The 15,342-nt window shown below is 43.6% G+C and overlaps 1 protein-coding gene across 4 annotated transcripts in view; it reads left to right on the forward strand.

Annotated features, from left to right (window-relative positions):
- SYN1 (synapsin I) overlaps positions 1-15,342 on the forward strand; it is a 277,136-nt gene that overhangs the window by 185,237 nt on the left and 76,557 nt on the right. For all 4 annotated transcript variants that reach the window (XM_073599890.1, XM_073599887.1, XM_073599888.1 and 1 more), the window contains exon 6: positions 11,689-11,751. In XM_073599890.1, the coding sequence (XP_073455991.1) occupies positions 11,689-11,751 (63 nt within the window). The remainder of the gene's footprint in view (positions 1-11,688; positions 11,752-15,342) is intronic.

A 15,342-nucleotide genomic window follows, 5' to 3' on the forward strand; every position in this document is an offset into this window, starting at 1 on the left:
AAACTTTTTTTATTGATACATGTCCTCCAGGGCAGGACCCCCATAACCACTGTATGCCCAATTACTTGCAAATAAGCCTTCAAAATGGGCACTTTTGATTTTTCGCGTTCAAGTCCCATAGACTTTAATGGGGTTCGTTATGCAGTTCCGAACTTCGCGATGTTCGAAAGTTCTGGTGCAAACCAAACTGGGAGTCGTTCGGCCCATCCCTATTGGGCAGTTGTAAAGGTGCCTGGATCACTTTTACATGAAAACCAGAGCTGACTGAGCTTGTTTTAACCTCTTGAATACCAAGACATACATTGGTAAACAAGAGTGGTTATAACAACTTTAAGGGTAACCCCTGCCATTTATTTTTTTTGCATCTGTGGGACAATTTAAGGGGGGAGCAGAATTTTCTTTGAAGCTCAGCCGTAAGAGATGCTGTCGATGCTTATAATTTACAGATCGAAAAAAGAAACTGAATTAATTTTGTAAATCTCTTAAATAGAAACTGACAATTATATTGATAAACAGCTATGAAAATACAGTATAAAATATTCAGCCCTTCATAAATGGCCTCTACTCTGCTTTAGGCTGTAATGACAACAGAACAATAAACCTTCACGCCTTAATTTTTCAAATCTTCATTTTCTGTTCAGGTATGAGAACTTAGCAGACCCTTTATGAGTTTATAAGTCAGTTTTCTTGTGTCGATTTACTGGCCACTAAGTGATGATTCTTCCGGTCTGCGAGGTTAACAGTTAACAGTCCCACCCTTGACCGCAAAAAGGAGAGTGAAACCGCAGGAGACTGAGAGACGGAGAGGGGGGAACCTCTCTCCCGGCTTGTTGAATTTCTTCACTCATCATACATTAAACCCACTAACCTCACAAACTACGGATGAGGGGAAGTGAGCAAGAAGTGTGTAGGATGTCAGAATGTTGATTGTTCTCCATAGAAAAATACACGTCTTTGGTGATCCTAATAATCCTTTGTTCTGTTCTGACCACAGTCTTTTAGTTAAAACTTTCCCCTCCTGATCTGTATGACATCCCAATTGCTGGGAACTGTACAACAAAATATCAACATATAATTTATATATGCAATATATTATTGTCAAGAACTAAATATAGATTTTTTTTACTTTCTGTATTATTTATATTCTATTTTTTGGGTTGTTTTTTTTTTCCATTTTATAATAACCTTATTAATGTATGTTAAAGAAAAAGTATAGCATTTTTCTCATCTAAGTGTCCAGTCAAAAATTAGTTTTTTTCTAGTTTTGGGTAGAGTGGGTCAAGGTTAGAACCTCTGTCAGGTTTTCACTGCCATCCAAGAGCTTTCCATTATTTTACTTCTTGTCCCGCTGACAATGTTTCACTAGGCAAGAAGTGAGGGGAACTTTCCAACACCAATACATACAGAAGTATAAATGCTTTTTCTTAGTAGAGCAGGGGAAGGTCAGAACCACTGCCTGCGTCCCTATTGCAGATTTTCCCTTCCTACCTGTCTTTCTAAGTCATAGTCAGCAGGATCGGAAGTGACAAATGTTTCTAATAGAGCTCCGGATAGCATTAAAATCAACAGCTCTAATTCTTCACTATTATATTCAAATCTAGGAAAAAATGTTTATAGCTTGAAATTTAGCTTAGGCCTGTTTTACATGGGGTGGACTCCACTAGGAGTCCGCCTGCTCAGCGAGGAATCTTTCAGCTGATCCCCATTCCAGGCACAGACACAGCCCACTGTCTCCTATGGGCGGTTGGGTGTAAATGAACCGCCTGTCCATTTACACCCAACGGCCATCCGATCTGATATGCTTGACAAATGGGGAACAGATACATGTCCGTTGACATCCGCCGTTCCATAGAGGGCAATGGATGGTCCGATCGGGTCCGTCTAAAAAACTGACAGTTGGACCTGATTGGTCCACCAGTGTGAAAATGGCCTTAAGCATATAAGCTTACAGAATTAAAGCAAACTTTTGATTTGCCCATGCATGCCCCTCACTCCACAGCACATATTCCCCTAAGGCAGGGGTGCTCAACCTTTTGAAGAGCGTGGGCCACTTAAGTAATTTGGTAACCGGTCGCGGCCACATAATGAAGCATAATGAAGATTTTAAAGAACAATCAGGATCAGCATTTTCCATAGGACCAATACCTGTTGGATGTTTACCTACAGTTTAATCACAATCACAAAAAGAAAGAAAACCTGTAGGCGGAGCCAATTAGACCCATCGTGTAAAAGGGCCCTAAGGATGCTTTCACGCTGATGCTCTGCAGTTTACCCGCACCACGGGTGCAGTGCAGTGCACCTGAAGCTTTCTTCCAGGTTAACTGCGCTTTGCCATAAATGTCTATTCTATCTTGCAGGTGTGGTGCACTTCTGAAAGCGTACCAAAACTCCTGCATTCAAGAGTTTTGGTGAGCTTTCAGAAAGCGCACCAAATTCACAGGATATAATAGATGTCCATGGCTCAGTGCAGCTAACCCACAGGAAAGCCGCAGGTGCACTGCACCGTGCTCCACGTGCAGATCAGTATGAAAGCAGCCTAATAACCATTGCAAAACTATTGATCATATATGCCCAAACTCTACAAAACTCTGATAATATGCCCATTGCTGTGATGCTCAAACTGTGATTTTTCATATACTGACATTCCTTCACTTTTTGCATCTGCAGGAATCGGCACTTTCTGCAGGCATTGCCAGCTGTAGAAAATGTTGCTGTCCCAGGCGAGGTGCATTTGGTATCAATCTACCTGATTGATAGGAGTCGGTGCTATAGAGGAAGCATCAGCTTATGCGGCTCTGCTCCTTTCGCAGTCACTTGCTTCCTCTACCACCTGCTCCATCCACAACACTGATGCTGTGGGATGGCAGGTCAACAACCCGCAATCTGGGCTTGCCAACCTCCCATCCCAGATCAGGAGGTCACGGGCCACATCAGAGGGCTGCCAGTTGGACACCCCTGCCCTAAGGCTAGGTTCACACTATCCTTGCACAGTAAAACACTTCATTTTTCTCTGCAGGCTAGTCTCAGCATTTGCTATGGTAAGGTGCAGTGTGATTTTTATTTTTTTTAAACTTTATTTGAAGTGACACTTCATTCATGTCCCTGCACAACAGCTCAGGGTGTTGCTCTGCTGTGAGGTAACGTGGTGCCATCCAGTGTGCTGTGAAAAAAATTAGGACATGCTGCATTTGTACACATTCTACCGCACCACACATCACACCAACGTTGTGGTGTGAACGAATCACAAAGAAAACAGCTGTTTTCTATGTGCCCTAGTGGTGACTTGAGTTTATCCAGCGCAGCAAAATGCAGATCACCGCAGAAAGTGTGAATGAGCCCTTACTTTGCAAACCCCTTGCTCCCTTCAACCAAGGTCCAAGTTGCTATGGTCTTAGTTTAGAAAGGGCTGGGGACTCTCCTTCTTCCCCATGTGAAAGAGCTGAGCCAATCACCAAACACCAGCATTGTCACATGAAAAGAGGGAAAGAGAGTCACATGCTCTTCCATAGCTGAAAGTGCAGCCAAACAGATATATGGGGAAAATATGCCCCCAGAGTATTTAAACTAGAAGGAATGGCTAACTATCTAACAGATTCTCTTGTCTTTTCTCCCCATGGCTTTGCATGCTCTTTATCACAAATTGCCATGTAAATACTTTTTTATTCTGTGCTTTATACATGCAATCGTATGACTGCAAAGTTCCGGGTCCCCTCTGTAATGGGGAGGGTCAACAATGGAGATGAAATGAATAGAGCAGGGATGTCACCTAACAGCATTCACTGCCCTATATATTGTCGAGGGGAAGAAGGGTCTCCTCCCACCAGCTACTACAACCGTGCCACAGGGGAAGAGGACCTTTTGCTATTTGCATACATGTGCCTTGAGTAGTAGGTTTATGAGCCTCCCAGAGGGTAACGGGTTTGACATCTGTAGTAGCATTATGAAGAATATAATTTGATAACGCTTGCGGAAACATGAAGCAAGAGAAGAGGTCTGATAGAAGGGACTCTTTCGGGGTCCACTTAGGGTTCCTGTTTTTGGTAATAAGGGAGGAGAGTGTAAGAATGACTGCACTGTTATGTTTGATTACTGTGCAAGCAGCCAAGTGTATCAAGAGGATGTGGTCATTTCTGAAGAAGGACTTGTGAGTGTGGAAGGTATATTACTTTCAGGGTGGGTTAAGTTCCCCAAGTGTCCACTAAGATGTGCTGCTTGTTACCTGCCCTGAACTTCCCTTCCCTCAAGTGAATTGGCCTGCACTTCAATTTCCCCACAACCACAACCTACACATGCGGTTGCAGCACGGTAGTGCTGAATTTAGGGTTTAAAACAGGCGGTAAGGAGGCGACATATCGTCTCCTCACCGCCTGTCAAATGCCGCAAAAGTGATCTGAGTGTGGATCGCTTCTCTGCCACATGTGTAAAGGAACCCTTAGGATGTGAAGTACTAGATAATAGACAATACAATAATCTAAAACAAAGTGTGATCAGTTTGCTCTTTGCTAAGGCCATACATAAAAACACATGACCAATCAAAACTCATTTATTTCGATGGCACCTGTTCCAATCTATGTGCCTAAAGTTGCAGCATCTTTACAAAAGGTCCCTGCTCTACCTTGATTCGACTTTCTTATGACTTGAGTGCCATAGAGTGTAATAAGTCGTATTTAAGTCTCATGAAAGCCACACTGGAAATCGCGCGAGGTGGTGCATTAAGGGTGCATTAAGGGCATCTATGTGAACTTTATTCCAGGTGGCTTAAGGTAGGCTATAATCAGAAAGAAAGGTGGAAGAACGGTCGCAGTGACTGCCTCCAAGTTACAGACATTGCACAATAATACAAAACATGTTGAGAATTGGTATTGGTATATAAAGCTTTTCAAACCTAGTGTCAAAAAGTAAGCCTGCCTGTTCAATCTGTATTAATACAGTTCAGAATTGGGAACATAAATCGGGGAAAAAGTGAATCTCACAACAAGAAGGCACATTTCCTGTAGGGGACAGCCCTCTTAATGGATAGTTGTTGCCTTGGCGGGCAGCTAAGTTGTGGGTGGGGGAGATGAACAGGAGGGCTGATGTAAGACAAGTTATATTATACTGTTCAAGTGCCTGACAAGAAAGCAATATGGTAACGATATCACACCATGGGCCAGTTTAAACTGGGTTGCCTTTATGTCCTCGAGGCAAGAGGTGAGCTAAGTTGACAATCCGCTGGATGATTTTCTGGATCTCCTTGGAGAGATGATCAGTCATTTCCCCGGATGTGGAGTAGATTAGAGTATTTCTGCAGCATTGCATTGATCTTCTCCAGGAGGATCTATTGAGTCTATATGAAATAGTAGATATATCCCCGCTTTCAGAATGGTGTGTCCCGGCTTGGAAAGGGGTGCAGCAGAGTGGAAGCAGCCAAGTTATCTTGGATAGGACATGCCCCAGTTCCTCTATGTTTTTTGGCTTTGGTTTAGTTTTTAAGTCCATGTTAATTATTGTGCCCAGTGAACAAGGTTCCTCTGGGTCTATAGAACACATCAGATCTAGGTTGATAAGTTATTTTGAAAGATTAGCGGCATGTCTGTACTTGGTAGGCGCAAAGAGAAGTCAATGTGTGTTTGCCTTCTCGTGCTTGTGGCCCCCACTTAATCCTTTTTAGATATCCATGTAAAAGAGATTAGCTCAACGTAAATCAGTGTATTTTAATGTTGTATAAACCTCGTTTCTATATATTATTATTATTATTATTATTATTATACAGGATTTATATAGCGCCAACAGTTCACGTAGCGCTTTACAACTTGAGGGTAGACAGTACAAATACAATACACTTTGATACAGAAGGAATCAGAGGGCCCTGCTCCTTAGAGCTTACAATCTAAGAGGGAAGGTCAAAAGATACAAGAGGTAATAACTGTGGGTGATGTGCTGATTGAGAAGATAAATGTACAGTTGTTAGGTGGGGGCCAGATAGGCTTCTCTGAAGAGATGAGTTTTCAGGGATCGTCTGAAAGTGGATAGAGTAGGAGAAAAACGGACAGATTGGGGTAGAGCATTCCAGAGGATAGGGGAGGCTCTGGAGAAGTCCTGAAGGCGAGCATGGGATGAGGTGACAAGGGAGTTTGAGAGCAGGAGGTCTTGGGAGGAGCGAAGCGAACGATTAGGTTGGTATTTTGTGACTAGGTTAGAAATGTAGCTGGGGGCCAGGTTGTGGATGGCTTTGTAAGTTATAGTTAGTATCTTGAATTTAATTCGGTGATTGAGTGGCAGCCAATGGAGGGATTGGCAGAGGGGTGTAGCAGACGCTGAGCGGTTTGTGTGGTGGATGAGCCTGGCAGCAGCGTTCATGATGGACTGAAGTGGGGATAGCCTATTTAGAGGTAAACCAATGAGGAGGGAGTTGCAGAAGTCGAGGCGGGAGATGACCAGGGAGTGGATTAGAAGCTTTGTGGTGACATTGGTTAGGAAGGGGCGTATCTTGGAGATGTTGCAGAGATTGATGCGGCAAGCTTTGGATAGTGATAGAATGTGGGGTCGAAAGGTTAGTTCAGAGTCCAGGATTACACCTAGGACCCTGGCGTGGGGAGATGGGTTGATAGTTGAGCCGTTGATATTGACAGGGAAAGCAGGGGAAGTGGCACCTGAGGGAGGAAATATCATGAGCTCGGTTTTGGATAGGTTGAGTTTGAGGTAGTGATGTGACATCCAGGCTGATATGTCTGCTAGTAAGTTGGTAATGCGTGAGGAGACAGATGGAGAGAGCTGGGGGGTGGAGAGATAGATTTGGGTGTCATCAGCGTAGAGATGATATTGAAAGCCATGGGAGGCAATCAACTGACCCAAGGAGGTGGTGTAGATTGAGAAAAGGAGAGGTCCAAGAACAGAACCTTGGGGGACCCCAACGGAAAAAGGAAGAGGAGAGGAGGAAGTAGAGTTGTAAGTGACACTGAAGGAGCGGTGTGATAGGTAGGATGAGAACCAGCGAAGAGTACAGTCACGGAGACCAAAGGAGTGGAGTTTTTTGAGGGGGTGGTCCACTGTGTCAAAGGCAGCAGAGAGATCCAGGAGAAGTAGTACCGAATAGTGTCCATTGGCTTTAGCCATTAGTAGGTCATTTGAGAGTTTAAGGAGAGCAGTTTCCGTGGAGTGTTGAGGGCGAAAACCGGACTGGAGGGGATCTAGAAGTTTATTCATGGTCAGATGGTCGCTTAGTCGGATGTAGACCAGTCTTTCAAGAAGTTTGGAGGAGAAGGAGAGTAAGGAGATTGGACGTAAGTTGTTGAGATTGGTGGGATCCAGTGAGGGCTTTTTTAGAATGGGGATGACTAGCGCATGTTTTAGAGAGTGGGAAGATGCCACAGGAGAGGGAGAGGTTGAAAATGTGAGTTAGAGAGTGTAGAATCGAGTCAGAGGGTGAGCGTAGCATTTGCGAGGGAACAGGATCCAGGGGGCAAGTGGTTAGATGGGTGCTAGATAAAAGTTTAGCAACCTCAGTAATAGTAACAGGGTTGAATGAGGGAAGTAATGATTGTATCTGTGGACATGGGGTGTTGCATGGGGGAGGTTTTTGCGCATTGGTGATCTCCTCATGAATTGTATCAATCTTAGTTTTGAAGTGATTGGCAATCTCCTGGGCAGTGAGTGTGTTGGTGGGTGGAGGCAGTGGAGGACAGAGTAGAGTATTGAAGGTAGAGAAGAGTTGACGTGGACTGGATGAGAAGGTGTTAATGAGTGTGATAAAGTAGGTCTGTTTGGCAGTGTGAAGGCAGGAGTAGTATTTTAGGAGGGCAGATTTATGTTGTGTGAAGTCTTCCTGGGTCTTAGTCTTATGCCACAGGCGCTCAAGAGCGCGGCTACGTTTTCTGGGACTTCTGGTGTCATCTGTTTGCCAGGGTTGTAGCAGTCGGGGCCTAATTCTGCGTGTAGTGAGGGGGGCAAGCTTGTCAAGGGAGGAAGACAGTGAGCTGTTGTAGATGAAAGTAGCTTGGTTGGGGCAGGACAGAGGCGAGATTTTGTCATAGAGGTGATCAGTAGCAGAGTAGAGAAGAGAAGGGTTGAAGTGGCGAAGGTTTCTACGGGTAACCGTTAAGCGGTTGGAGGGAGAAGAGGTGGAAGACAAGGAGAGAGCAAAACTAATAAGGTGGTGATCAGAGAGTGGGAGTGGATTGTTGGAAAGGTTGCACGGAGTGCACAGATAGGAGAAGGCAAGGTCAAGGGTGTTGCCGTTGGAGTGGGTAGGAGCCTGTATCCATTGCTTCAGGTCAAGCGATGAAGTGAGACTGAGAAGTTTAGAAGTAATAGTAGTGTTAGTGTTAACAGGGATGTTGAAGTCCCCAAGAATGATTGTGGGGATTTCAGCAGAGAGAAAGTAGGGTAGCCAGGCCGAGAAGTCATCAAGAAAGGCTAATACTGGTCCAGGGGGCCGATAGATGACAGCAATTCTTAGAGAAATGGGAGAGAATAGACGAATGCAATGTGCCTCAAAAGAGGAGAGCGTCAGAGAGGGAGGTGGGTAAAGTACCTGATAGGTGCTGCTTGGGGCTAGAAGGATTCCCACTCCACCTCCCTTCCTTCCACTTGGTCTGGGGGAGTGAGTCCAGAGAAGGCCCCCATGGGAGAGGGAAGCAGGAGAAATAGTGTCCGATTCATGAAGCCAGGTTTCAGTAATGGCAAGTAGGTTAAAGGAATTTGTGATAAAGAGGTCGTGAAGGGCGGTGAGTTTGTTGCAGACAGAACGTGCATTCCACAGGGCACAGGAAAAGGGGGGGCTGGTTTTGGAAAGAGGAATAGAGACCAAGTTCTGTGGGTTACGGCTCCTGCCAGAGGGTGTAGGGGGATGGGAGCGATGGGCAAAGACAGATGATGGTGGCCCAGGGTTTGGGGATATGTCACCAGAGATTAGGAGAAGCAGGAGGGCGAGGGAGGTAATGTGGGATTGTGATTTATGTGAAGGGGCATGTCTCAGAGTACTGGAGGTTTTATCAGTGTATGGATGTAGAATGAGCAAGAGTTGGTAGGAGCAGTAGTAGGGAGAAGACAGAAGGCAGGGTGATATGTATAAGCAGGCGGGTGGAGAGGGGGGGTGAAGGTAAGAGAGTTTGAGGAGAGAGGACAGGAGTGTCAGAAGCAGTGGTAGAGAGTGCATGTTACAGAGTGGAAGAAGAGCTTATTAGAGAGACAGGGTCACCTGCAGTCTGTTAGGTGCTTTCCAGTGCAGATTGCTGTATTTGTTTGCTTCGTGCAATCGCTGAAGTGCAGAGATTGAAGTGCATATCACTTGTAGAAAGAATCACTTAGAGAAAGAAGCCCCTGCAATGTGCACCCCGAGCAATGTGCTCACCCCTTAAGGATGCTCAAATATATACTGTTATAAGGGTGGGGTTGAAGTTCGTTAATTAATCATGAGTGACTATAAGAATGCCTAACAATCAGAGTGGATTTTTTGCTTCTAAAGTCAGGAAAGCAAAAGGCCAGAGGCCAAGATAAGATCAACACATAAAACTTAGGTAAGACAGTCTGGAGCAACAAATAATGTCATGGTTGTGCACAGGGCAATAGCTAGAGAAGGCCACATACTGTACCAACACATACACACAGAGACAGCAAGCAGATCCCAATTTCAGTTAACAGATATATAGTTTGTAACATATACACATTGGGCAGCCATATTAACTCATGCATACAGTTGTGCTCATAATTTTACATACCCTGGCATAATTTATGATTTCTTGGCCATTTTTCAGAGAATATGAATGATAACACAAAAACTTTTCTTTCACTCATGGTTAGTGTTTGGCTGAAGCCATTTATTATCAATCAACTGTGTTTCCTCTTTTTAAATCATAATGGCAACAGAAACTACCCAAATGATCCTGATCAAAAGTTTACATACCCCAGTTCTTAATACCGTGTATTACCCCCTTTAACATCAATGACAGCTTGAAGTCTTTTGTGGTATTTGTGGATGAGGCTTTTTATCTTCTCAGATGGTAAAGCTGCCCATTCCTCTTGGCAAAAAGCCTCCAGTTCCTGTAAATTCTTAGGCTGTCTTGCATGAATTGCACATTTGAGATCTCCCCAGAGTGGCTCAATGATATTGAGGTCAGGAGACTGAGACGGCCACTCCAGAACCTTCACTTTATTCTGCTGTAGCCAATGACAGGTCAACTTGGCCTTGTGTTTTGGATCATTGTCATGTTGGAATGTCCAAGTACGTCCCATGCGCAGCTTCCTGGCTGATGAATGCAAATGTTCCTCCAGTATTTTTTGATAACATACTGCATTCATCTTGCCATCAAATTTTATGTGCCTTTGTAGCTCACACATCCCCAAAACATCAGCAATCCACCTCCGTGTTTCACAGTAGGAATAGTGTACCTTTCATCATAGGCCTTGTTGGCTCCTCTCCAAATGAAGCCTTTATGGTTGTGGCCAAAAAGCTCAATTTTGGTCTCATCACTCCAAATGACTTTGTGCCAGGTTTGAGGCTTGTCTCTGTGCTGTTTGGTGTATTGTAAGTAGGATACTTTGTGGCATTTGCATAGTAATGGCTTTCTTCTGGCGACTTGACCATGCAGCCCATCTTTCTTCAAGTGCCTCCTTATTGTGCATCTTGAAACAGCCACACCACATGTTTTCAGAGAGTCCTGCATTTCACCTGAAGTTATTTGTGGGTTTTTCTTTGCATCCCGAACAATTTTCCTGGCAGTTGTGGCTGAAATTTTAGTTGGTCTACCTGACCATGGTTTGGTTTCAACAGAACCCCTCATTTTCCACTTCTTAATTAAAGTTTGAACACTGCTGATTGGCATTCTCAATTCCTTGGATATCTTTTTATATCTCTTTCCTTTTTATACAGTTCAACTACCTTTTCCCGCAGATCCTTTGACAATTCTTTTGCTTTCCCCATGACTCAGAATCCAGAAACGTCAGTGCAGCACTGGATGAAAGATGCAAGGGTCTGTCAGGAGTCCAGAAACTCATTGACCTTTTATACACACACACTAATTATAAGCAAACAGATCACAGGTGAGGATGGTTACCCTTTTAATAGCCATTCAAACCCTTTTGTATTAACTTGTGTGCATGTTATTAGGCCAAAATCACCAGGGTATGTAAACTTTTGATCAGGGTCATTTGGGTAATTTCTGTTGTGATTATGATTTAAAAAGAGTAAACACAGTTGATTGATAATAAATGGTTTCAACCAAACCCTAAGCGTGAGTGAAAGAAAAGTTTTTGTGTTATCATTCATATTCTCTGAAAAATGGCCAAGAAATCATAAATTCTGCCAGGGTATGTAAACTTATGTGCAGAACTGTATATGCAGTTGCTTTTCCTAAATGGCTGTGCTGATGCTTTTATCCAAAAATCTGTCATATGGTAGACCCTGATTGAAAACAACAGGCTGTCTACAGTCTCTAATGAGGTAAAACATCAACAATGCTTGCACTTCCCACAAGCCATGTGGTTTTGGCTGTTTAGACTGTAGGTTAAAGGATGCAGGTCCTTTTTAATTGATGGCAAGGAAGCAGTTGTTACTCCATAATGTGATCTTGTAATACAGATGTCAGATTTAAGATTTTAGCAAAACATGACAGGCAGGGGGGGGGGGGGGTATATCAAATTTGTTTTTTCTTCCCTAATTTGCATTGTGCAGAAACCTCATAGCTAATACACTTGTCTTCTTTATTGCAGCTGACAGCCTCAAAGTTTCCAGTGGTGATCAAGATGGGCCACGCACACTCTGGCATGGGGAAGGTGAGTGGAGGTCATGTCGTTCTATAAAATGAGGTCAATGTGAGGACAGGAAGTTCATTGTGAGGCCAAGACAAGCGACAGTTCAGATGACAATTACACAATTGTGCAGTTTGCGTCTTTCCTCTCCAAGTGATGTACTATGTTCAGGTCACATTCTTCCTGCTCCTGTGTTACGTTACTCTTTCGGTTTGTCTTTTCCCCTTCCATAGGATAGTCAGTTAGACAGTGCAGCCATTTTTACCTATTATACATGCAGGCTCTCCGCCCTCATCATTTCATGCTGATGCTCCTGTCTCTCTGTAAATCTGTCAGATTGAAATTAACAGACTCTTTACAGCCACTAATGAAGTTAAACATGATGCTTGGATCAGCCAAAGGCCATTTAAATTAAGGGCTGCCTAGACTTTAGGTCAAATATTCCTGGCAAGGGTGGAACCATAATGTGGTAATGCAGATATTATGATTTGTTGATTTTTAACAAAATAGATACAGCTTGGGCTCTGTCATTGCTAGCATTTTGCTGGTCTTTGGATTTCATTCTCTCGTGGCTATTCCAACTAAATGAGACAGTAACGTCAGTAGTCCTTAACCACTTACATACAGCTTCCCAGGCAGTAGCTCACTAAGGCCGGCCATAGATGGAGCAGTTTTCTTTCCTGTAACTACGGGTTTCCCGCAGAAATCCCTCCTGCGAAACCATTATGTTCTCCTGGCGGGGGAAGCCATCCCTGCCGTGAGAACACAATGATTATTGCTAGCGGCTATAACAGCTAGCAATAATCGCATGTAAAATCCGACAGGCTGGTTGTACCCAAGTTGATCGATCCATCAACTTGGGTACATTCAGCCTGCCATACATGATTCAAACCCTCTATACTTAAGCAGTAATGGCAGAGCAGTAAGCAGGGCAGCCAAGCTAGAAAGTTTGACCTTCTGCTTTCTTATTATTGCTGTCTTCTAAGTGGAAATCCAGCCCACTCTCCTTACGTGGCTCTGACAAGCCAACATTGGCTTTTCAGTCATTCTCCTTTTCTCATAGGCTAAAGTGAGTTCTTCACATATTCTAGTGTTCTCCAGTGTGAGACCTCAGGCCCAATAATTCCCTGACTCACACTGAATTCCTCATTGTAGAGGAACCCAAGATCCCTTGTTCCTTTTTTTTTTTAATTAGTCCTACTGGGCAAACAAAGGAGGGCCTATACTTTTCAGGGAATGGGAATCAGAACTGGACCATCCTCATGGATCCACAGAAAGCCAAAGTCCACTGACTGCAGATGTTTCTTCCATGCCCCCCTAGTCCTGTTCTAAATTGCTCACTAGATGATACCAGATCTTAGCTAAGCCAGCCCACGTTTCTGTACCCAATGTGATGCTTTGCTCTGTACAGTATATGGTGGGATTGTCTTAAAATTAAATCCTATTGGGATGCTACACCTCAGCTCAAAAGAGCTGGGCATACTCTTATCAGAATCTGGCCAGTCCAGCAGGGACTAGACAAATTATGATCAGTGCGTGGACTCCCCTGCTAGACAGAAGTTGATTGTTGACTTCTGTCAAAGGGACATGGTACAAACATTTCCATTGTTCAGTGGTTGCAAACAGTTGGTTTCAGCCACTGATCAGTGTATGCTGACTCTGGCTATTGCCCACTGTCAGAATGCAATGTTCCAGTGGGAGGAATTCCTCCATCCACTTTGTTTGTGTGGATGGGCAATCTGTTGTTTTTTTCTTGTTTATTTAACTGAACAAAAATAACTGTGTGTGGCCAGCCTTAGGCTGCAAACATTGACAAGAATTTCCAGAAAAGTACAGGACTGCTGTTTGTACTCGTGGTTATGATTCTGAGTACTCAGAATGATATTAATATTGCATAAATGTTCTCTATTTGTGGCAGCACTTAGTCACATTATACCGAGAGATGTCTTGGCTTTTGTCTCCATTATGGATAGTGTTTGAAAATCATTTTGTCCATAGAAATCAAATTCTAAAGCCTCTAAGTACAGCTGTCTGGTTACCTGCCAGCATCTCTCTGGGTGTATAGACCTCCTATGGAGGGGGCATAAATACCTATGAAGGGGCACTGCAGTGTCAGCACCCAGCAGGGATGTCTTGTCTTTATTCCCCGACTGGTCTAAAAACGTAAAGCTAGAATCTAATTGCTGCATGAGGTGGCATTAAAGGCTTTTTTAACCACTTTGCCTCTCGCACCTGTTTACCCCTATGGACCAGAGCAATTTTTATTTTAACCGTTTTATTTCTGTTATGGACCCGATTATTTGGCAATAACTTTGTCATTACTTAAGATACAGTGCCTTGAAAAAGTATTCAAACCCCTTAAAATTTTCCACATTTTGTCATGTTACAACCTAAAACGTAAATTTATTTTATTGGGAATTTATGTGATACACTAACACAAAGTGACACATAATTGTGAAGTGGAAGGAAAATAATAAATGGTTTTCAATTTTTTTTACAAATGAATATCTGAAAAGTGTGGCGTGCATTTGTATTCAGCCCTCTTTACTCTGATACCCCTAACTAAAATCTAGTGGAACCATTTCAGAAGTCACCTAGTTAGTAAATAGAGTCCACCTGTGTGTAATTTAATCTCAGTGTAAATACAGCTGTTCTGTGAAGCCCTGAGAGTTTTGTTAGAGAACCTAAGTAAACAAACAGCATCATGAAGGCCAAGGAACACACCAGACAGGTCAGGGAAAAAGTTGTGGACATGTTTAAAGCAGGGTTAGGTTACAAAAAAATACCCCAAGCTTTGAACATCTCACGAAGCACTGTTCAATCCATCATCCGAAAATGAAAAGAGTATGGCACAACTGAAAACCTACCAAGACATGGCCGTCCACCTAAACTGACAGGCTGGGCAAGGAGAGCATTAATCAGAGAAGCAGCCAAGAGGCCCGTGGTAACTCTGCAAGAGCTGCAGAGATTCACAGCTCAGGTGGGAGAATCTCTCCACAGGACAACTATTAGTTGTGCACTCCACAAGTCTGCCCTTTATGGAAGAGTGGCAGGAAGAAAGCCATTGTTGAAAGAAAGCCATAAGAAGTCCCGTTTGCAGTTTGTGAGAAGCCATGTGGGGGACACAGCAAACATGTGGAAGAAGGTGCTCTGGTCAGATGAAACCAAAGTTGAACTTTTTGGCCTAAAAGCAAAATGCTATGTGTGGCAGAAAACTAACACTGCACATCACCTTGAACACACCATACCCACTGTGAAACATGGTGGTGGCAGTATTGTGTTGTGGGGATGCTTTTTTTCAGCAGGGACAGGGAAACTGGTCAGAGTTGATGGGATGATGGATTGAGCCAACTGCAGGGCAATCTTAGAAGAAAACCTGCAAAAAGAGTCTGCAAAAGACTTGAGACTGGGGAGCAGGTTCACCTTCCAGCAAGACAACGACCCTAAACATACAGCCATAGAGCTACAATGGAATGGTTTAGATCAAAGCATTTACATGTGTTAGAATGGCCCAGTCAAAGTCCAGACCTAAATCCAATTGAGAATCTGTGGCAAGACTTGAAAATTGCTGTTCACGGAAGCTCTCCATCCAATCTGACAGAGATTGAGCTATTT

The sequence above is a fragment of the Aquarana catesbeiana genome, linkage group LG09, assembly GCF_042186555.1.
Source record: "Aquarana catesbeiana isolate 2022-GZ linkage group LG09, ASM4218655v1, whole genome shotgun sequence".
In the NCBI taxonomy this organism is placed as follows: Eukaryota; Metazoa; Chordata; class Amphibia; order Anura; family Ranidae; genus Aquarana; species Aquarana catesbeiana.